The sequence below is a fragment of the Rhineura floridana genome, chromosome 2 (genome assembly GCF_030035675.1).
Source record: "Rhineura floridana isolate rRhiFlo1 chromosome 2, rRhiFlo1.hap2, whole genome shotgun sequence".
Classification (NCBI taxonomy): Eukaryota; Metazoa; Chordata; class Lepidosauria; order Squamata; family Rhineuridae; genus Rhineura; species Rhineura floridana.
The window spans coordinates 113,688,086-113,709,988 of record NC_084481.1 but is presented as its reverse complement, the minus strand read 5'-3'; the positions used below and the strand labels follow the sequence as shown (position 1 = coordinate 113,709,988).

General features: G+C 42.3%; 1 protein-coding gene and 1 long non-coding RNA gene across 3 annotated transcripts; one reads left to right on the top strand and one right to left on the bottom strand.

Annotated features, from left to right (window-relative positions):
* Positions 1–342: 342 nt before the first annotated feature.
* Positions 343–3,408, bottom strand: LOC133377020 (uncharacterized). Its single transcript, XR_009760598.1, has 4 exons — positions 2,503–3,408; positions 2,022–2,116; positions 1,246–1,395; positions 343–1,084 (listed from the first exon to the last, which is right to left on the bottom strand). It is a non-coding gene; the product is annotated as an uncharacterized LOC133377020 (long non-coding RNA).
* Positions 2,882–20,633, top strand: PSMG1 (proteasome assembly chaperone 1). Of its 2 annotated transcripts, none has more exons than XM_061610181.1 (7): positions 2,882–3,432; positions 4,895–4,992; positions 6,574–6,725; positions 12,128–12,190; positions 13,573–13,771; positions 17,082–17,218; positions 20,168–20,371. In XM_061610181.1, exons 1-7 carry the CDS (start codon positions 3,299–3,301, stop codon positions 20,171–20,173), a joined length of 789 nt encoding a protein of 262 aa, XP_061466165.1. In that variant the 5' UTR covers positions 2,882–3,298; the 3' UTR covers positions 20,174–20,371. The 2 variants fall into 2 exon arrangements, with proteins under 2 accessions (XP_061466165.1, XP_061466164.1); XM_061610180.1 differs by lacking the exon at positions 20,168–20,371 and adding an exon at positions 20,383–20,633 and having other exon boundaries at positions 2,887–3,432.
* Positions 20,634–21,903: the final 1,270 nt, after the last annotated feature.

Here is a 21,903-nt window from a genome sequence, read left to right as displayed (position 1 = left end):
TTCTCACAGTTAGTGATATAACATGTGATGTGGTTCTGTGTGTGCACATTTTTCGCTGGTGAGCATTCACCCACAATGTAAGCAGCACTGTACTCGGCGAAGAATTACATGTGCCACCACAGCAGAATACACACAATGATGCACCTGGCATTTTGGATGGTTGGTGCACAGGGTGAGATGGTTGGTGTATTGGATGGTTGGTGTTTTGTTTTCTCCACATGTTAAATAAAGCGTTCCTTTTTTGAAATGAAGTTTTACTGTCACTGATAAAAAAACCAAAGGACCACAAATTATAACAGTTGAGACAGTGTCATAAACAAAGACAACATAGATGCTGTAATAAAAGTTTCTCATGTTGTTATTCATACTAACACAACCAAAACAACAAGGAATGGCCATCGTGAGAGGGTTCCAAAGTTGAATTTACACCGTAACTGGGATGAGAACGGTAAACAACATGAGCTGGCAGGGCACACAGAAACACCAGAAATGTAAACAAAACACAGGTTCTGGATGCACACAGGCATAGTCAGAACCAGTGCAACACAAACTTACTAACTAAACTTAACACAGAGTCTCCCCCCTTTACTTAAAGCAAGTTAAATTACATGGCACAAAAGGTAGTCTTCTGCAAATCTTGGCCTAGGGTAAACATGTGCAATATTGGCACAATCAGATTCAGGTTCAATACATAGAGAGCTGGGAGTGGCAGACCAAAACGTATTAAAGAACCTTGAAGGATTCAAAGCATGGCTCGTTGCAGAGCAGGGTTAATACTTCTCAGATCAAGTGCAGTGGAAGAGTAGGGGTTGTGTAGAAATCATTCTGGAATGATGTGTGGCAACTGACCAGCTCGCTCAGCATCCAGGAAGGGCATGTGCAAAAAAAGGTAAAGTCTGTCTCTCTGGCCGGTTCTGAACTGTCAGTTTTTAATGGTGCACAGGAGCCTGCCTTGCCACAGCTTGTGCTCTGTAAAATGAGTCCTCTATCACTTTCAACCTCTGGTCGAGTCCATTAATCCACATGTTCTGCATTTGTGTAATGACATCCTCGAGGGCCTTTACTCTGGTCTCCAACTGTTGTGCTGTCAAAGCAATGGAAGCATTAGCCGTCAATGGTCCACTAATGCGCAATGCATATTGTTCCCCTTCATAGGGACATCACGGACTTTGGTTGTTTGTGTGCTGTGTTAGGGTCAGGGAAATATGCTCTACCCACACCTTTGGCAATAGAAACTAAACTCACCTCGAGTGAAACATTTGCCCTCATTTACTTGTGTTCTGCACATGACATCCTCAAGAACTGTCATTTGTGTCAATTCTGTCACCGTCTCCGTTTGTGTACAGCTGTCAACATACCACACTGGTTCCTTTGGGCTGTATGGTGGGCATTCTCCTGCAATGTAAGCAATACGTAGACCATCATTTAATGTCGCAACCAGCCACCATTCATTCAATGCTATGCACTGTGTTTTGCATGATTTGTTGCTCGGTATCCTTAAGTATACTAGCAAGGAATGGCAAGCCAAATATGTCCTTGGTATGCATATATTCCCAAGGATTTCAGGGGAAGAGTCGTTAGTTTTAGGTTTCACATTTCCGTCCACTGCATCAACCCCACAGACACTTGGTTTTGGCTTCAGCGCTTCCAACAGCTGCACAATGCCAATGGTCCTTGTGCAGCAGTGTTATTTGTGGGACAACACTGCTCCTTTGCCCTATGCACATCTCCCCTGGCCGAAGTTGTGGCACGCCATTCCCCCATACATCAAAACAGTGTTAGGGGTATGTTTGGGTGGACCATGCAACCCTGGAAAATTCCACGGGAATTGAAAGCACCACACTGTGGCCTTCAAGCCATGGCTTCTGCGCCACAGTCCCAAAGCAGCTGTTACCAATCGCACTTTTCGGTGTGTTATGTGATTCCGTGCTGTCACCCCTCCTTTTTTGGTATTCTAAACTTTTGTCAGCCCCACCAGTGCTACAATGTTTTGACATCAGGATGTCAGCAAAGTGGCCTACCAGAAGAAGAGTCCCCCTCTTGAGCATGTGGGTGCTCTTCATGTTGTGCTTCTTGCACCTCCTCTTCGCTGACAGTTCCTCAGGTTCTGGATGCACTGTGGGTTGAGAGGCCAATTGTTAATACACTTAGGAATTAACCCTGCCATTACATCCCATGTAGTGCATGATATATCTCATACTGCTGTGCGTAGCAGCAGGTAACAAACCCCAAGATAAATACTGTTTGATATGGCAAAGTAATCATTCACTTTGTGGCCACACATAGAAATTTGTTATAAATGGTAGCTCTCGACGTATTAGCCTGTAAGCAAAAATGCAAAGCAGCACTGGGGGCATTATTGCAGAGTGTTACAGAAGCAGTTAAATTACCTGTTCTGTCAAAGTCAACAAAAGCTATGCTGGTGAACCTGCTGATACCACATGCCCACCAAACCGTATCAACGCAATAAAGTTTCAGAACTTCTCCATAAAGTGTGCTTACCAGCCCGCCGCCAATCCACCGACGAAGGACGCCCCCCTTCCTTCTACAAGCTGTAAAGCTGCTTGAAATAAGGTGGTCTTTTCTGCAGTTGGGGGGGCAAGATGACAACGCGACAATGGAAAACATGGATTATCCAGGTAACCTTGGACGAGCCCCATGTCTACTCAGAGGTAAATCGTTCTAAATCCAATGGGGCTTACTCCCGGGTAAGTGGAATTAAGACTGCAGCCTGAGGCCTGCTACTGAATCTAACGGGGCTTACACCCAAATAAACGAGCAAGCGACTGCAGCCTTAAGGAGCCAATCTCAACACATCGCCTGGCAAACTATAAACCAGCACAATGGCACGCTTTAGCATGCGAAGGCAAAGCAAACGGCGTCCCCACACGGAGGCAGCTTTCTTCTCTCGCGAAGTTTCAGACGCAGGCGGGAGGCCATACACGCGGGCGCGGAGCTACTCGCGTATAAATAAATCGCCGGTGGAAGCGTCGACAGAAACATCTGAAGGAAGTCGGAGTACAAAGTTTCCACGCGATCTTCAACGAGGGGTTCAAGATCGCATGGAAACTCGGCAGCGGCGGGACTTTGTCTCTCCGTAGCTATTGGCCAAGGAGGGAGGGGCTCCATTACAATCGCCGCCTCAGGCTTCGTTCAGTTGCTGCCTCTGAGCATGCTCGCCGAGTCGCCTGTTGAAGCGAGCAATCCTTGCAGACCGGCCCGCTCGCTTTAACCCGGAAGGGCATCCGCTTGTCAGCAGCCGGCGGACCGAGTGGCGGGTGTTGCGGTTGGAAAGGAGATGGCCACGTTCTTCGGGGAGGTGGTGACGCCGCCCTCCCGCGCTGGGGTGGACGATGAAGAAGAAGCGGCAGCGGCGGAACGCGAGGAAACGCAGGAAGATCGCGAGATTCGCCAGGAGCTCGAGAAGAAAAGGTAGCGGCGGAAGGAGGGCACAGGCTGCGGCTTTCACTGAGCCAAGGCTCAGCTCCATGCCGTGATTTGAATAACGATCCAGCCCCTTGGAGCCCGTGCAGTAATAACAGTGGCACCTCTGAGCATGTTTAGAGAGGCTTTCTGTCACAGCTAAATAATTATTGATTTTGCTTACACGGGCACAGGAGTAGGCAGAAGGGCCAGGGTGTGCTTCCAGGCAGGAACTAGACCTCAGCTGAAGGATTCATGGGAACTTAGGCTGCAATCCTATACATGTCTACTCAGAAGTAAGCTCCATTTGGTTCAGTGGAATTTACTCCAGGGTAAGTGTGCTGTTGGATTACAGCCTTAGTCTGGAATGGTTGTCAGTGACTTTAGAATTAGATTGTTACTTTGTTTATTTTTTACATTTATGCCCCTTCTTCCATCACTGAAACTCAAGGTGAGGTTTCCAGATGGTCTGCCATCCAGGCATTGACCAGACCGGTTTAGTTTCAGCAAAGTGGCTACTTCATGTATCCTCAGAACACAGGATTGTGGGTTGCAATGAAATAAGTGTACAGTTGTTACTGTCATCCTTCCCCTTTGAGGAGAAGGGGAGGGCAGATTCTTTTGGGACTCAGCTGCACTGATGGTACAGGGGAGTAACTGAATCTGTACATGAGTCCACTCGCTATGCTTGGGTCACTTTGTCCTTCAAAGACAGTAGAAACTACCAGAGCTGTGGAAGCAAGCTCTGTTTGGTTGTTTGGGAGGCTTGTGCTAATCACTCCTTGCAAAAGAGACTTCCATTCAAGACCTTCCCTCTTTTATTTATTTAAAATATTTATATACCTCTTAATCGTTTGCATTTTTAAGCAGTGTAAACAAAAACAAGCTATACATAACATAAACAATAAGCTCATCATAAAACCAAACACTAATTTAAAATGTCTGCTGAATCAAGCAAGTCATAGTCATGCACCTGAAGATGGAGAGTGCCTTTTCCCCAGCAGGAGTAAAAGCAACTTTTGGACAGGGTGATTTTCAGTAAAAACAAACAAAAACAGCATGAAGGGAAAGAGTTATAAAGGGCCTCCTCTCCCTCTGTCTTCTATTCCAGACGTTGCCTTGGTGGCCCCTTACTGCTTTTGATGCATGCAAATGTGTCAGAATCTGTTTATAGGCAGTTGGCCTACAAGTTGCTCTCTGGGGATAAGTGGAGACCTAAGGATGCAATCCTAACCCAACTGAACTTGGGGCTAAGACCCATTGAATTCAGTGGGACGTAGTTCTGAGCAGACATGGTTAGGACTGCAAATCACTAGGATGACTCGGTCAGAAGTGTAGTATGGACACCCAGAGACTTCTTTATAGTTAACCTTTCTTGACTGTGCAAATAACATTTTCTGTTGCGGTGCAGCTTCTTATCCATTTTCTTGCCCAGAGTTCATTTAATCTTGTTCTGTTTTTTTATACTCAGGGAAGTTCACATCACCTGGAAAATGACATCTAATGCATCTACAGATGAACAGTTTCCTTGCTCCAAGTTCTTATTGGGTATAGGGCATAATGCAGTAGGTAAGCAATGCAAATCAGTTATATGTGTTCTTCATTTCAGTGTTTTAAGGTGTAGAGAAAGTGGATAGGGAGAAGTTTTTCTGCTCACATAATAGTAGAACTCCAGGGCCATCCAATGAAGCTAAATGTTTGAAGATCCAAGACAGACAAAAGAAAGAACTTTTCAAGCAGCACATATGTAAACTATGCAGTTTACTCCCACAAGAGGCAGTGATGACCACTAACTTGGGTGGTTTTAAAAGAGGATTAGGAAAATTCATGAAAGATAAGGCTGTCAGTGGCTATTAACCCCAAATATCTGAAAGATGTTTAAGACGGGGAGGGCTCTTGGTAATTCCACTGGCCTTACAAGTTCAGGAGGTTGGCAGCCTGGGAGAGGGCATTCTCTGTGGCAGCTCCTAAGTAGAGAAATTCCCTCCCCACAGAGGTGCATTTCTCCCCACAGCGGAATTCCCTCCCCACAGAAATGGTTTTTGTCAAATTTATTTGTTTATTTATAAAAATATATCTATACTGCTATTCATAAAAAACCAGTGGTTTAGAGCATTCGTTAACATAAATACACATATAGTAAAACCATGTAAAAATTTAAAATTAGAAGTCATTGACTAACTATTGCAGAAAGATATCTTCTCAATTGCCAGCATAAGCCTGGCTCCATAGAAAAGTTTTCAGCAGGCATTTAAAAGAATCTCTATTGGAAGAGCATTCCACAGCGCTGGGCCAATGACACTAATGGCTCAGTTTCTTGTTGTTGTCAAATGAGCCTCAACAACTCAGGGGAGTATGCTGAAGACTCACCTCTTTACCCTAGCCTTTGACACTTTATTTGGAACTACTTCATTTTTTTGGTTGTAATCTGTTTTAAATGTTTTTAATTTTATATTTTTAATTTGTTGTAACCTGCCCTGGGACCTCACGGTGAAGGGCAGATTAAATATATATATGTATAATAATAACAACAACTGCTATAATGGCTATGTTCTATCGCCACTGTTGGAGACAGCATCCCTCTGAATACCAGTTGCTGGGAATTGCAAGTAGGGAGAATGCTCCTGCATACAGGTCCTGCTATGGAACTGTGACCACTGTGAGACTAGGATACTTGACTAGGTGGGCCTTTGGCCTGATCCAGCAGGGCCCTTTTTATGTTCTTATGAGAGTCTTACAGGCTCACTTCCATCAACTTCAGTGTCTCTTGGGTGGCATAAATAATTTGTGGATCATTATGAATGTTGAAATAGATGTCATAAGACAAGGGAGCAAGAGCTTTATTGAAAAATTGTCACTTTGTTAAGTACAAGATAGTGTGCAAGCTTATAATTTGCTAGGTGTTTTGTAACTGAGTTTAGCAGGCATGTTATTTACTTCCCCTCTCCACCCCCACTGATAGAAACCACATATTATATCTTATTTATTGCATCTTCTTTATATTTCTGTGTATATGTATTAAATAAATAAATAGTTATGCTGTCTACATAAACTGAGTTGCATCATTAAATGTCCACATAGCAATGTTGATTGCTAACAGTATGCAGAACTTTACAATTCTACATAAAACAAGTTTGGTTTTGTTCACAGCATTCTTGTCTTCCTTTGTTTTGAATTCTGGATGCTGGGAAGTTGTTGGATCTATCAAATTGTGGAATGAGTGGTGCAGAACATCAAACACAACCAATGTCCTTCCAACAGATTCCTTCTGCCTGTTCTATCGGTTGATTTCAGATCCCACAGTGAGTAATGTGCTATTGTATGTGCACATTGTCTGGATTTTTTTCTCCTAAACAGACCTTACATGATAAGACTTTATTTGCTGCTATCTTTGTGTTTAACTGGTGTGGTTTGGTGTCTGAGATTTCAAAGCTAAGTAGTTAAGTGCTGCACCAGTACTTATATTTGTATCGCATCTTCATGCCTACCCTCATGCTTAAGAATTAGAATCATAGAATAGTAGAGTTGGAAGGGGCCTATAAGGCCATAGAGTCCAACCCCCTGCTCAATGCAGGAATCCAAATGAAAGCATATCTGACAGGTGGCTGTCCAGCTGCCTCTTGAATGCCTCCAGTACTGGAGAACCCACCACCTCCCTAGGTAATTGGTTCCATTGCCATACTGTTCTGTTAGGAAGTTTTTTCTGATGTTCAGTTGAAATCTGGCTTCCTGTAACTTGAACCCATTATTCCATGTCCTGCACTCTGGGACGAGAAGAGATCCTGGCCCTCCTCTGTATGGCAACCTTCAAGTACGTGAACAGTGTTATATCTCCCCTCAGTCTTCTCTTCTCCAAGCTAAACATGCCCAGTTCTTTCAGTCTCTCCTCATAGGGCTTTGTTTCTAGTCTTAAAGTGTGGTGTCCAGACCTGGACGCAGTACTCAAGATTAGGCCTAACCAATGCTGAATAGTGGGGAACTAGAACTTCATGTGATTTGGAAACTATTATTCTGTTAATGCAGCCTAAAATAGCATTTGCCTTTTTGCAACCACATCACACTGTTGGCTTATATTCAGCTTGTGATCAACAACAATTCCAAGATCCTTCTCGCATGTAGTACTGCTGATACAAGTATCCCCAATCTTATAACTGTGCATTTGGTTTCTTTTTCCTAGGTGTAGCACTTTGCGCTTATCCCTGTTAAATTTCATTCTGTTGTTTTCAGCCCAATGGCTGTCAGGATCCCTTTGAATTTGGTTTCTGTCTTCCAAGGTATTAGCTATCTCTCCCCAATTTTGTATCATCTGCAAATTTGATAAGCATTCCCTGCACCTCTTCCAAGTCATTAATAAAAATGTTGAAGAGCACTGTGCCCAGTACTGAGCTCTGCGGTACCCCGCTTGTTACCTGCCCCCAGTTTGGTACAGGACTCTTTGAGTATGATTCTGTAGCCAACTGTGGATCCACTTGATAGTTGTTCCGTCCAGCCCACATTTAGCCAGTTTGCTAATCAGAATATCATGGGGCACTAAATCAAAAGCTTTGCTGAAGTTGAGATATTCTATGATCAAAGCATCCTACAATCTACCAAGGAAGTTACCCAATAAAAAAATGAGATAAGATTAGTCTGGTAGGATTTGTTCTTGATAAATCCATGTTGGCTTCTAGTAATCACTGCATTGTTTTCAAGGTGCTTACAGATTGACTGCTTTATAATCTGCTCCAGAATTTTCCCAGGGATTGATGTCAGGCTGACTGGTCTATAGTTCCCAAGTTCCTCTTTGCCCTTTTTGAAGATAAGGACAGCATTAGCCCTCCTCCAGTCATCTGGCACTTCACTTCATCCTCCACGACTTCAGAAAGATAATAGATGGTGGTTCCAAGAGTTCTTCAGCCAGTTCCTTCAATACTCTAGGATGCAGTTCATTGGGCCCTGGAGATTTGAATTCATTCAAAGTGATTAGGTATTCCTTGAACATTTGTCTTTGATTCCCAAGCTGCAATCCTGCCCCTTCAATTTCATGTTTCCCAGGAGGGTCATAGACCCTCTTTTGGGAGAAGACTGGGCCAAAGTGGGAACTGAGCACTTCTGTCTTTGTCATCTGTTATTTTGCCATCCACATTGAGTAGCTGCATCACCATATCTTTTCTCTGTCTTTTACTATTGATGTACTTGAAGAAAGCTTTTTTGTTGCTTTGGCATCTCTCGCTAACCTCAGCTCATTCTCAGCTGTAGCCCTCCTGAAGCCATCCCTGCGATTCCATGCTACTTGTCTGTATTCTTCCTTTGTAGTCTGGCCTTGCTTCTCCTTCCTGTATGTGTCCTTTTTTTGTTTTCAGGTCATCTCTAAGATTTCTGTGAAGCCACATTGGCTTCTTCTGCTGTCTTCCCCATTTTTCCTTGATGAAATTGTTTGCCATTGTGCCTTTAGAATTTTCTCTTTTAGAAACTCCCACTCATCTTAGATTCCTTTTTTCATTAGGGTCGCTTGCCATGGAACCTTACTTTGAGTTTATTAAAATCGGCTTTCCTGAAGTCCAGGGTACACATATGGCTACTCTAAGCTTTTGCTTCCTTTAAAATCAAGAACTCAAGTATAGCTTGCTCACTTTCCCCCAGAGTTCCCGTAACTGCCACTTCATCCACCAAGTCATCTCTATTGGTTAGAATCAAGTCAAGGATAGCTGATTCTCTAGTTGCTTCCTCCACTTTCTGGAGGAGAAAGTTATCTCCAACACAAGTCAGGAATTTCTTGGAGGGGCCGTGTTTGGCAGAATTTGTCTCCCAACAGATATCGGGATAATTGAAGTCCCCCATTACTACTACATCATGCCTCCTCAAAACATTGGTGTTAGGCCCAGGATGTGACTCAGGAACCAGACCAACGACTGTAGTTAATTCGTGTTTTATTAGGGTAATGTCCAAACAAAGACTGCGTTTTCTCATGAAGCAATACAGGGATACAGGTTCTGCGGCATTGGGAGAAAGTTGACAGAGCAAGGGACTTCTTCCCGCCTGTTCTTTAAGAAGGGGCCAAACGGGCGCGCAATCTTTCGCTCCTCCTTAACTGCCCCTCAGGTACTGCCCACCTTCCCCCCCTTCTCTCCTGTCTTTTCAGCTGTCTGCGTGTGCGCGGTGAGGGGGGAAGCATCACCCCCTCCTCTTCTGAAGTTTCCGATTCCAGGATGGGGGATAGGGGAGGGGCTGATGGTAAACTGCCTCCCCGCTTTTCGGCTGTGAGCAGCCCTCCCTCTTTCCCCTCTTGCTCTGAGCCTGAAAGAGGGGGAGGCGTGAGAATGTCCAGGGAGGGCTCAGGCTCCCCATTGCTAAGCGACCTTATCACTGGCAGTTCCTCTGTTTCGTCTTCGCTCCAAAGGGGGGAAGTTCCTCCCCCTTCCCTCTGCCATCCATCCGAATACTCTTCTCCCAACTCTCCGGGATCCAGCTCCCCGGGATTGGGACCCCAGCTCTGCCTTCCGACAATTGGCAGTTTGCTTTTCAAAAGTTTCATCCTCATCTTCTCCTTGATTGGGTGATTGGGTGATCAGTATTAGACTCCACCCACCATGTTCCTTTTATTCCTTGCCCCATTAATCCTGATACTTTCAGTGGGGCTGCCAAACTCATCCTCCTGTATTTCTGTGCAAGGATATATATTTTTAACATATAGTGCAACTCCACCTCCCTTTCTATTCCTTTTGGTCTTTTTGAACAAGTTATATCCTTCAATTGCTGTGTTCAAGTCATGGGAGTCATCCCACAAACTTTGTTATAGCTATCAAGTCATATTTACTCTCCTGTATTAGGGTTCAAGTTTGTTCTGTTTGATTCCCATTCTCTGGGCATTAGTATATAGACATTGAAGACCATGAGATTTACTGCCTGGCTTCCTTCCTACATTTTTATGAAGACTATTACTAGGCCCCATTAGAGCCATTCCCTCAGTTCCTCTTACTGTACACAAGCCTTTGTTAGTTGTTATTGCCATGTTTACGTCTCCCTCCCCCTTAGGATTCAGTTTAAAGCTCTCCTGATGAATTTCTCCATGCTGTGGCTAAACACATTTTTCCCAGTTTTTGTGAGGTGCAACCCATCACTTGCCAGCAGTCCCATCTTCCAGGAAGTGTACCCCCTGGTCCCAGAATCCAAATCTCTCGCATCAGCACCATATTTTCTTCCCCTTTTTCTTTCCCCTTGTACTCCTCTTTTAAGGACCAGAAGGATAGATGAGAAAACTGTCTGGGCCCAGTCCTGGAGTTTCCTTTCCAGAGCTTCAGAGTCTGATGTGATTTCTTCATAGCTCTGTTTGGCAGTATCGTTTGTTCCCACATGGATGAGGAGAAAGGCATACCTGTCAGTGGGCTTTATGAGCAATGGCAACTCTTCCATCACATCTCTAATCCATCCTCCAGCGAGGCAGCATACCTGGCAAGTCCATGGATCTTCTTATACTTGGGATTCAATTCCACCCAGTAGGGAGTCTCCCACCACTACTACTCTTCTCTTCTTCTTGTCGTGGGGCATGGTTTCTTTGCCTCTGCTTGACTTCAGTCTCTTGCTAGCTGTCACGTGAGGTCTCTTGTAATTATTCTGTTGCAGACTGTCCTCTAGTCTCATCCTCTAGCACCTGTGGTTCTGTAGTTCCATTGGTGAAGGGTGTCTTCTAGCTCTTCTGCTCTTAACTGTCACCCTTTTCCATGGAGTTTCCTCTGCTTCGTTGTTTCTCCACAACAGTCTCCTCTGCTGCTTCAATATGCTGCTGTTCTTCCACCTCCTGTACTTCTCTTTGCTGTTGTTGTTCCAGTGTTCTATCTAAGAACTCTTCATCTTCTCTTATACTCTTCAGTGTGACCACCTGCCGTTCCGGGCCCCTCACTTTTTCTTCCAACAGCCCCACCAGCTTATTTATTTATTACATTTATATACCGCCCCACAGCCAAAGCTCTCTGGGTGGTTTACAGCATGTGTACACCATGTTCTCAGGCAAGAAAACAAACATTGCACACACCTTGTAGGTCACCACCACTGGATTGTCCTTCCCATCCATAATCTCTACAGCCTTTTGTTTCTTGATTTCTACTTGTATTGGAATGGCCTATGCTTTGTCCTGTCCTCCTTCAGGGTAAATAGGAGAGACCCACTGGTATGTGGTGCACTTCACAAGGGAAAAATTGGGGGGGGGACCTCCCCTTTGACCTCCCCCACCGAACTCTTCTGCCAAACTCTGCTTTTGTGCATGTGCTTTTGGGCAGTCCTATGCTCCCATATCAGCTACACTGTATGTATATCTTTAGTTGCTGACTTAGTGCTGTGTAAGGAACAAGAGTTTGCAAAATAAATACATGCGAACATATGCAGCTCCTTTAAACTGACTCATTCTGAGACTTTCTGTATGCAAAACATGTGCGTGATCACTGAGTTATGGCCTCTTGCGTTTGCATCCTTGGTCAGTGAAGAAAGAAACTTGCAGTAATGATGGATGTCTCTGAATGTTTCCGTTGTAGGGTTAGCCAAAATCTAATGTGATGTGCAGCGCAATCCTATGCATGTTTACTCTGAAGTTCCACACTGTGTTCTGTGGGGCTTATTCCCAGTGAAGTGCTCAGGAATTTTTTTTACAATTATATCACTTTTTGTGCTACATATCAATGTGGTACTGTTGAAAATTCATGAAGCATTTATGACCATTCTGTCTCTTCAGGTTTTATTGTGCCAGTGCAATTGTTACGTGGCTGAAGACCAACAATTTCAGTGGCTTGAAAAGGTAAAAAAAAGGGGGGGGGAGGAAATGGGGATACAGAGCACAAAGTAGCGTCCTTGAAAATGTCTTGTGAGTCCATACTGTGGATGAGACAAGTAATGACTCTAAGGCTGCAGTCTTATGCACACTTAACTGGGAGTCAGTCCAACTGAATTCAGTAGGATCTGCTTCTCAGTAAACATGCATAGGATTACACTGTAAATAAAATTATTGCTGGTTTCACTTAGTTAATTGGATATCCATTTTACTGGGTAGTATGTTTACCTAATGTACTTAAGGGCAAAATAGTACAGAATGATTGCTCACTAGCAAGCATTCTAAAAGGAAAGTGGATTGGAATTGCCATTCAACTTTCCCAATCTTGATTATTATTAATATTATTTACACTGATATTTCACCATTCCTTAAAGGATGTGAAGGTGGCTTGCTTACTTTTTATTGAATTTATATCCGGTTTTTCCTCCCAAAGGAGCCCTGTGCAGCACATAGTTCTTTCTTTCTCTTCATTTTAGCTTCACATCAACCTTTGTAGATTAGGCTAAGAGATAGTGACTGGCCCAAGGCCACCCAGTGAACTTCATGGCTGAGTGGGGATTTGAACCCTGGCCTCCCAGGTCCTAGTCAAACACTAACCACTACACCACACTGGCTTAATTTGTTACACTGCAACCATGTTAAATCCAGCCTCTTGCAACAGCAATTCTTTGCTACATCTTCTAAATGGAGGAGGTTATTGCTTACAAACGCGGATAACTGCTTTTTGAGAACGCATGCACAGAGGCTTTTTGATACTCTGACATTGATACATTAGCATCATTCCTCAAAAACGAACATATGTGGCATAGGACACCTTTAAACTGGCATTGCCCTTTAAATTGTGCAAGACAGTATAGATCATGGTGTCCTGGTTCCTCCCATCTGGGATTTAGTTATGGGCTTGAAGGTCTATGGATATGTGAATTACAAGGACTGGGTGTACCGAGGAAGTACATTAAATCCACAGAGAAAGCTTGTGCAGATTCATTGTGTCTCTAAAGTGTCACAGCACTCCTACTGCTACAGACACTAATAGTGTGATGCTATACATGTCTACTCAAAAAGAAGCCCCTTTGACTTCAATGAGGCTTACTCCCAAGAAAGCGAGTATAAAACTGCAGCCTATGGATTGATTCACCAGCAGTGGTTTGAGTGCTGCTTCGCCATGGCTACTTCCCACATTTGCTGTGATAATAAGCACATTTGCTGGTAGAGGTGATATCTCGTGGGAAGAACTTCACTAGTGTTGGAGGTTCCCATGGCACCGTTAGTAAGTGTGAATCAGCCCCAACACAGCTATTCTTCTGGAAGTTGTCACACTTATGTTGGGATTCACATTTTCATCCTAGGTTTTTGGATGCATGCAGAAGAAGGATTTGCAAGTACTTGTTCTTTCAACGTGTTCTGTTACAGATTATAAAACAACTGAATCGACTCTAACACTTCCATCTCCTTTTCTGAAAGCATTAAAGACAAACAAGTTTAAAGATAAAGTCTGTTGTTCCCTTCTAGAACAGCCAAATATTGTACGGGATCTCCCTGCAGCAGGTATTTAATAGCTTGTTTCTATATACCTTTCCTCTTTATAGCTTCAGTTTGTTTTCAGTGGCACACATTTTAACTGATGGGAATAATGTTAACTGGTGGTGGTCACTTTCTTTATAGTGGAGACTTGTCCACAAAGATTACTGCAAGCTGTGTAGCTGTTTGCGTTAACATCACTTACAGCATTTTTCAGATAATGCAACTTGTAAATAGGTGTGTTATACATTTAAAGAATTAAGGCTGCAATCCTAACTGTCTGTTCAGAAGGAAGTACCACTGATTTCAAAGTGACTTACTTCCATGTAAATGTGATTAAGATGGCAAGCGTTGTCGTCCTCACACAAACCATCATAGAGTTAAATACACTTAAGCCCATTGAATGAGCTTAAAGGCACCAACTTTGCTGGATTATGTGACCACTGTGCTTTTTTTAGTTTTCCTGTGACATAACTACTATTACTACTACACCAGTTTAATTTCAAGTTTGATAAACAACCTCGTTGTTACATATAAAGTCAAAAGTGTTTGGTTTTGGAACTTTTTGGTGGTGGTTGTTTTTAAATATTTAAGATTCCCCCCCCCCACCAAAAAGTTACATATCTTTAAGTTAAATACCAATGGAAGCAGTTTAAAATCCTGTTTGTGAATGACATCAATCAGAGAAGTCAGTCTTTTAAACAAGGTTAATAAAATAAAAGTATCTCAGCAAGAGTATAGTAGCCGATTTGAAAATGTACACCATTATTTTTGCAAACCTGATGAAAAATATCCCAGTAATGAAGGTTATATTTGCAGAGCTGATTTACCAGGGTAATAGCATCAGTGTAAGCTGTGGGTGAAAGAGGGCAGTAGTTAACTAAAGTGAACACAGTTCTTACAGTTGGATGTGCCCTCCCATATGGGCAGGTTGGTACTGACTTATTTTCTTACATTTATACTGTCATTATCTTTGACTGCTGGCCATGCTGGGCTGGTCTGATTGGAAGTTGTACTCCACCAATGTCTGGGTGGCACCAAATATGTGTATTGTATCTGAAATAGTTCACAAATATATCATCACTGAAGCTAGTGCACCTTCCAGCAATATTTTGCACCAGTCAAGGTCAAGGGAGGAGCTCTGGTCAATTTTTGATTCATGATATCTTCCAAGAATGGTATAAATATTAAAATCTGACTGGTCTAACACCCTAGATTGATAGGATTCCCCATACACACACTGGGAAAGAACACTACCTGACATTTCACTATTTCTTCCCCAGCAACTGTAGTCAACCAATCCTGTTCGGGAGAATGGGTTTGCCATCTTTTGGAGCAGGTTTGCAAAATGGAAGCTCCTAAAATTCTTGGATGTCACTTCCCTTCATTGTCTTTGCTTGTAGGAAACTTTTATATTGCGGTACACCATTGGTTCATGTAGCTTAGTACCGTTTACACTGATCGGCAGCAACTCTTCAGTTGGGTAAGACTGCCCAGCCTTATTTAGAAATGCTAGGGGACCTTTTGTATGCAAACTGTGTCCTCTACCACTGAGCTATGGCCTTGGTCTGCATCAGTTAAAGTTTGGGCATTTTCTGATATCACTAGTCCTTCCTAGACAGCATTTTGTTGTTTCAGGCAGTTAGTTGCAACACTGGGTAAAAACTCCCCCATCTTTGAGAATGATTTTTTCTTAAATTTACTCCTTTCACTTGAGTTCCCGGATATGGTCTGAAGGCACATGAGACCCCCACGTTATTGAACTCCAGCAGGTCTGGGTCTGGGTCTGGTCAGTGCCTGGATGGGAACTACATGTACCTTGGGTTCTATGGTGGAAGAAAGGGGGGATATAAATGTAAGAGAACAAGTCAATACCAGCCTGCTAAGGGCATTGGTCAACAGCCTTCTCCAATATCATGTTCATTGGAAGTAAGACTTGCATCTGGAGGAGAGAAGGCTGCTTTTTTAATAGCAGTGCCTCAGCTATAAAATGCCCTGCCCCAAAAGGGATACACCTGACACCAACTTTGCTGTCTTTTCGGCACCAGGCAAAAACGTGCTTTTATGCTTCCAGGCATTTAAAAAAACATTTTGATTATCTTAAAATATGTTTTTAAACTCTCCTACTCTTTATTGATCACTTTATCTGGTGCTTGTGTCCATAAATAAGTGTAATGTTATGGCTGCTTTTTTATCATCCTAAATGACTGGAACATGTTCTCTCCGTGGGAGCTCACAGTTAGAAAAGAGGTCAGGAAAATTCTTGAGTGCTTTAAATGGGAAGGCTAGAATTGGAAGCTGACTTGCATATCCGCGCACAAACACATGCACACACCAGTTAAGGAGAGATTTGTGTTGTGAATTCAGAAAAGCAGTATATTATGGTGGGGAGGGGGGAGTGCAACAGGCCAGAGAGCTGAGCTTTTGCTGGAAGGCTGAAGGCACTTCGTAGGGTACAAAGTACCTCTCTCTGGGGATCTGATGTGGAGCAGTGGAGCTGTTGCTTTGACAGGAGTGTCTATACCATTTGCCTTTACTTTATGCTCTATCTCTTATGTTTTTTTAAAAGAAATGAACAAATACTACAAAAATGCCAGAAGTCTTGTATTTTTTTCTCCTCCAAAAGGAGCTAATCCCAGCTAGTGCTGCCCTTGGAATTTTTCACTGCTTGGGGAAGTGGGAAGCATCTAACAATATGATGGCTAGAAGTTGGCTGAGACTTTTCTGGAAAAAATCTGATGATGGGTAACAATAGAATTGTTCACATGAACATCCTAAGACTACTGCTACAACACCTGCCAGTTATATGGCTGGTGTAGCTATCGCCATAACAGCAACTTTACCCCAGGTCCACAGGCAGGTATGTCAGAATGAATGATTTGATTAATAGAACTCAGCTTTGGAGCCTGTGAAGTAATGGCAATAGTGTCTCTGGCCATATAGAGAGTGCCTTCTTCTCAGATAGTGAGTTTACACAGACATAGTTTAAGATTGGAGTGTGTGTACAGATAGCTCCTATCAGGGATCTTCTATTTGCATTGTACATTGCAGATCCTGTATTGAGCAGGGATCTGGGCTAGGTGAACTTGACATTCCCTTACAACTCTGTGGTTCTGTGACAGTGCCTTGAATGTTGAGTAGGGCTATAATACAGTCTTAGACTGTTTGTGAGTTTTTCCCCTCAAATGTTCCCAGAAATAATAAAGCATTTTTAAAATGTATGATGCATTTTTATCAATTGAACACACTGCTATTTTATTATCCATTGCAAAAGTAGGTTACTGATCTTTTTGTTTCTCTCTCTCTCGCTCTTCCCTGTCTCCCGGATTTTGCCTAGTTCTCAGTTACTGTCAAGTGTGGCAAATCTCTGCTGTGTTTTATCAGTGTTATACTGATACCATCAAACTGGATTTGGTAACAATTGAAGCATTCAAGCCTGTGCTGTCTTCCAAAATCCTGATGAGCTTGGTGAAGGTAGGGCTTGATTATTTGTCTTATATTTCAGATTGCCTGTTGGCCAACTGATCACCATAGCATTAGCTGTGGCGGAAGAAACCTGCTGGATCAAGCCAAAGGTCCATCTAGGACAGCATCCAGGTGTCTATGGGAAGCCCTCAAGCAGGACCTGAGTGAAACAGTATTCTCTCAGCTTATCCTTCCCAATGACTGGTATTCAGAAGCATAAGGAAACTTAGCTTAATGTACACTTACTTCTTAGCAATTACATTAATTAAATATTCAATTCCCAGAAGGGCCAAGTTTAATATTTGTGAGCTTGAGCACTGAATCCTTCCACCTAGATTAGTGGTGTCCAACAGTTTTTTTCCAAAAATGTGGTAAATATGTTAACATTTTCTCCACAGGATAAAAAAACAACTGCGTTTTGAGGGCAGAAAAATACACAGTAATCTTTTGAATGATTTATTGATAGAATTATTGAGAAATCTGGCATATCTTATTAAGTAGTACAGGGAAATGAGGCATAAAATCAGTTAGACTACATTGCAACCACCTCCAAATAATTGTCCAGTGTCTGTGACCTATATTTTGATTCCATTTTTACCACAGAAAAAGTTGAAGAGCCACATTGAACCAAAAATTGAAAACAGTTTTAAAATAACTGTATTTGGAACCGCAAGCTTATTTTGATTTAAAATATGAGTCCACATCATAACAATTGAATCATCTTTCAGATGTTCAGTGCTTTGAAGTAAAATCACATCTATCTTGAAAAGGTGCCTCTCCAAAGAAAGAAGGCTCACAAGATCTTGGGATAGCTGAGAACTGTAGATGTCAAAGTGAAATGGATCTTGCATGCATTCAGAAACAATTCTGTACTTTTCAAAGTCAGAAAAGTGTATAGGACCCAAGCACAAATTTGTGATTGTTAAGGATGGTGGACACTTATTTTATACATATACCAGTTCAAAAAATTTGAAATTTTTATTTTAAAAAATAGGTGGTAAAAGTAAAGTACTAATTTGCCACTGATCAATAGCCATTTTGCCACATGTGGCGAGTGGTGATTGGGTTGGACACCAAGGAGCTAGATCATGCTGCTTGCTATTGCTTCCTTAAATCCACTATCCCTGCTTCTGGGCATTAGGAAAGCAGCCGTGAATGCAAATTAAGGATCACAGTGCATCAGTGGTTTCCCTTAGTAGGTCCTTAAAATGTCTGTGATTGCTCAGCCATTGCCTGACCTCCTTGGCAGGTTCTGGCACTAGCCTTGATTCACAGCTATTTGGGATTTAAATTGGTTTAAATACAGATATTGATTAAAATGGAGGTCTTTGACTTGACTTGGGCTTTTTCCTTTCATGATTCAACCTATGAAACAACAAAAAGAGCTTCTCTTGTCATCTTTGACAGTTATCTAAACTGTATCCATGCGCCTCATAATTCAAAGAATAAAAGCTTGTTCCTGGACTTTGTTGCATAAGCTACATAGCTGAGAATTATGTAGCATTCAACTACCTCTACTAAAAGGTGTCCATTTCTATACCAGTGGTAACTGTCGCTCTTTCTGAAGAATTCCAACTATAGTTTGGTAAGCATGCTGCAAATTCTCTGTTCGAGTTCCTAGCCCAGTTGCAGAAAAACAGTTTTTAGTGTTCCTTGGGCAGAGGGGATGACTGCTAGCCAGTTGATATCTCTGGAGTAGAAATGCCCTTGGAACTGAGATCTAACAACTATTTTAATGAACTGCACTTAGCTTGGCTTGCACAAGACCTCCAGCACCATAAAACAATATGTGCGAATCATAAAAGTGCAAGCAAGAAATGTATCTTTTGGAAACAGCTACTCTGAATTCTAAGCTGTAGAAGCAAAACCCTGAGAGCATAGGGTTATCAACCAACAGGCTGTGCTTTATGTGGTGGTTTTCCTTGTACTTTCCAGCAACAGGATGACAGCTGTAGTTTTCCTAGACCTATAGAGAAGATCTGTGACAACCCAGTCTTAAATGTAAAATTTAATTTGAGCATTGCTGAGGGGTGTGTGATTCTTAAGCTTTTGCAGAAGCTGCAACTTAAAAAGCAAAACAGAGCCCAACATAACAGGTTAATTGTCCCTGTGCTGTGCTTCCTCTGTGGTACTTATGCTTTGCGAGTTTATTAAGATTGAATGGAAATCACTACCAAGTATATTTCCACTATGATAATCTTGGCTTAATTGTTCCTCCATAAGCTAGACTCAATAAGTGGATAAGGCTGGCAGCAGTTATTTAATCAGGAATGAAAGAGGAGAACTGTGTCCCTGTTGGCACCAAGCCATCCATTTGCTGTGCTTGTAGAAGCACTGATGTGGACACATAAGAACAAGGGTTCCCCCACCCTGTTCTCAATGACTGGAGATGTTCCATAAGAGCTTCTCTACTGCCTGCATAGGATTTTCACAGCACTAAAATGAATGGAAAACCCAGTTGTGCAGACACTCTGTAGTTGGACGGATATTGCTACAATCCAATGCACAATCAAGCATACTTAAAATCCTGTTGCTTACAGTAGATATAAGAAGGTGCTGTTGAAATCACGTCCTGCTTGTAGGCTTCCCACAGGCATCTGGTTATTTATTTTATTTATTTATTTAAAATATTTCCATCCCGCCCTTCTACCCTATAATAGGGCACTCAGGGCGGCTTACAAAAATAAAAACAGACATGTGCATAATAAAATTGTAAGCAGTAAAATCACAAAAACATTAAAATAAATTAAAAATACATAAAATACAATTCAAATACATAAAATACAATATATATATGTATGTATATGTATATATGTTAGCCACTGTGAGAACAAAATAATGGACTTGATGGCCTTTGGTCTGATCCAGCAGGGCTCTTCTTACTGTCTTTAATGCTCTGCTGTGCGCTCAATTGAATAATTTTGTTCTTTTCTTACTTGTCTTTATTAAATTAACTAGTTATGAACATTGGAAGCAGGGACAAGAATAGCAAGAACTGAATATGGATGTCCTTGGAATGTCACCCTTTCATATATGCCTGACTCACCTACGGCTTGTTCTTGTATAGTGGGATTGTGTGTATTTGTTTTCAAAAGGTGCACGGTCAAGAATAAGGAAATATGATTATTTACAATTTCTTATCTTTGATTCCCCCCCCATTATCTCTTATCTAGGACATTTTAAGAAGTACAGAAGTACTGAGAAACTTGGTGACGACTAATGAAATTAATAATATCTACACTTAAAATGGAGAGTTACCTTGGATATTTTCATGTCTGATTAAGTTTCCTTATTTTGTCAACAGCAGCTGCTTTGCTTGGAAATTGGAATGTGTTATCTTTTGTACCATATGCTGACTATTGTGAGGAGGGGTTTTACTAATGAAAATAAATTAATATGTGACATTCTTATTTTCCCCAAGCTCAAGCCATTTTTTATTTTTGTCATGAGCAAAGGAAACTCCTAGCATTCTTCCACCAGTAATCAAATCTATATTATAATGCAAAAAGAGATGGCCATGCCACAGAAGTGGAGCAGGCAGAAAAGCCTCTGGATGCCATGGGCTGAGCTGCTTAGGTACTAGATCTTTGACTGGGATGATATTGTTTGTTATTAGTGTGCTGCCCAAGCTTCCTGTGGCTGTATGAGAATAGTGGCGGTTGTTTTACTGTTTTGTTTTTATAGTATATTTTTGTTTAACTGTGTTGTAAGTCACTTGGAGACTTTCGGGTAGCAGACGACTAACTAATACTAGAGAGTTGGCAAGGCAGGCAAAAGAGCCTTTCCTAAGGGGCAAAAGACGCAAGGACGTTAGGATGCTTGATGAGGCAGAAGACCAAGACAATTGGGACGACTTAGGAGAAGAGGATGGCACTTTAGAGAGTGGCCCATAGGTAAAACTGTGTGTGAGAGATTGGGCAGCTAGGTAGGGTGGCTATCTACACATCACCAAAAAACAGGAAATGCATCACCATAGAAGAGGGCAAAATTTGCATAAACTTTTCATATGCTAATTTACACGTCTAGACACAAATTCAGAAAAAATTGCTACCATTTAAATAGGAAGAAAATCATTCTCACAATAGGGGCAGAGAGAAACTAAATTATGTCTGTGAAAAGCAAGCAGCAATTGGGCCACATAGGCCTTTTTGGGGGAGGTTGTTCTTGATCTTGTGTGCCATAGCTGAGAAAGACCTGTCTTGGATACCCATTCTTTATATTTCTGATGTGGAGGGGGCTTAGAATGAGAATGAAAACACGGAGTAGGATTATGCGGAGGGAGGTGTTTTTTGAGAACTTTTTGTCTCGGACCGTTGCGGCTTTAAAAGGACAGAATGAACATCTTGAAGTAAGCCTGGAAACAAACTGGTAAGGCTACTACAAGAAAGGGTGCATATAAAGCAAAGCTTGTAGAACACTCCTGGCTACTTCTGCTACCTACCATCCAGAAGTAGGGTCTGATCCAGGGCTGTTCCTGGAATATGAGCCTGCAGCTTCAGGGGCAGTGTGCCTTCCATCTAGAACCAGTTGAACACTTCCTCCTAGGTCCCTAGAAGCCCTGACCAAGAGTACTTCCATTTTGTCTGGATTAAGCTTAATTTGTTTGTCCTCGGCTAATGCAAAACTGCTGCCTAACACTGGTTTGGAGCTTCCACAACCTCAGCAGGATTAGAAGATGGAAATGAGAGCTGAGT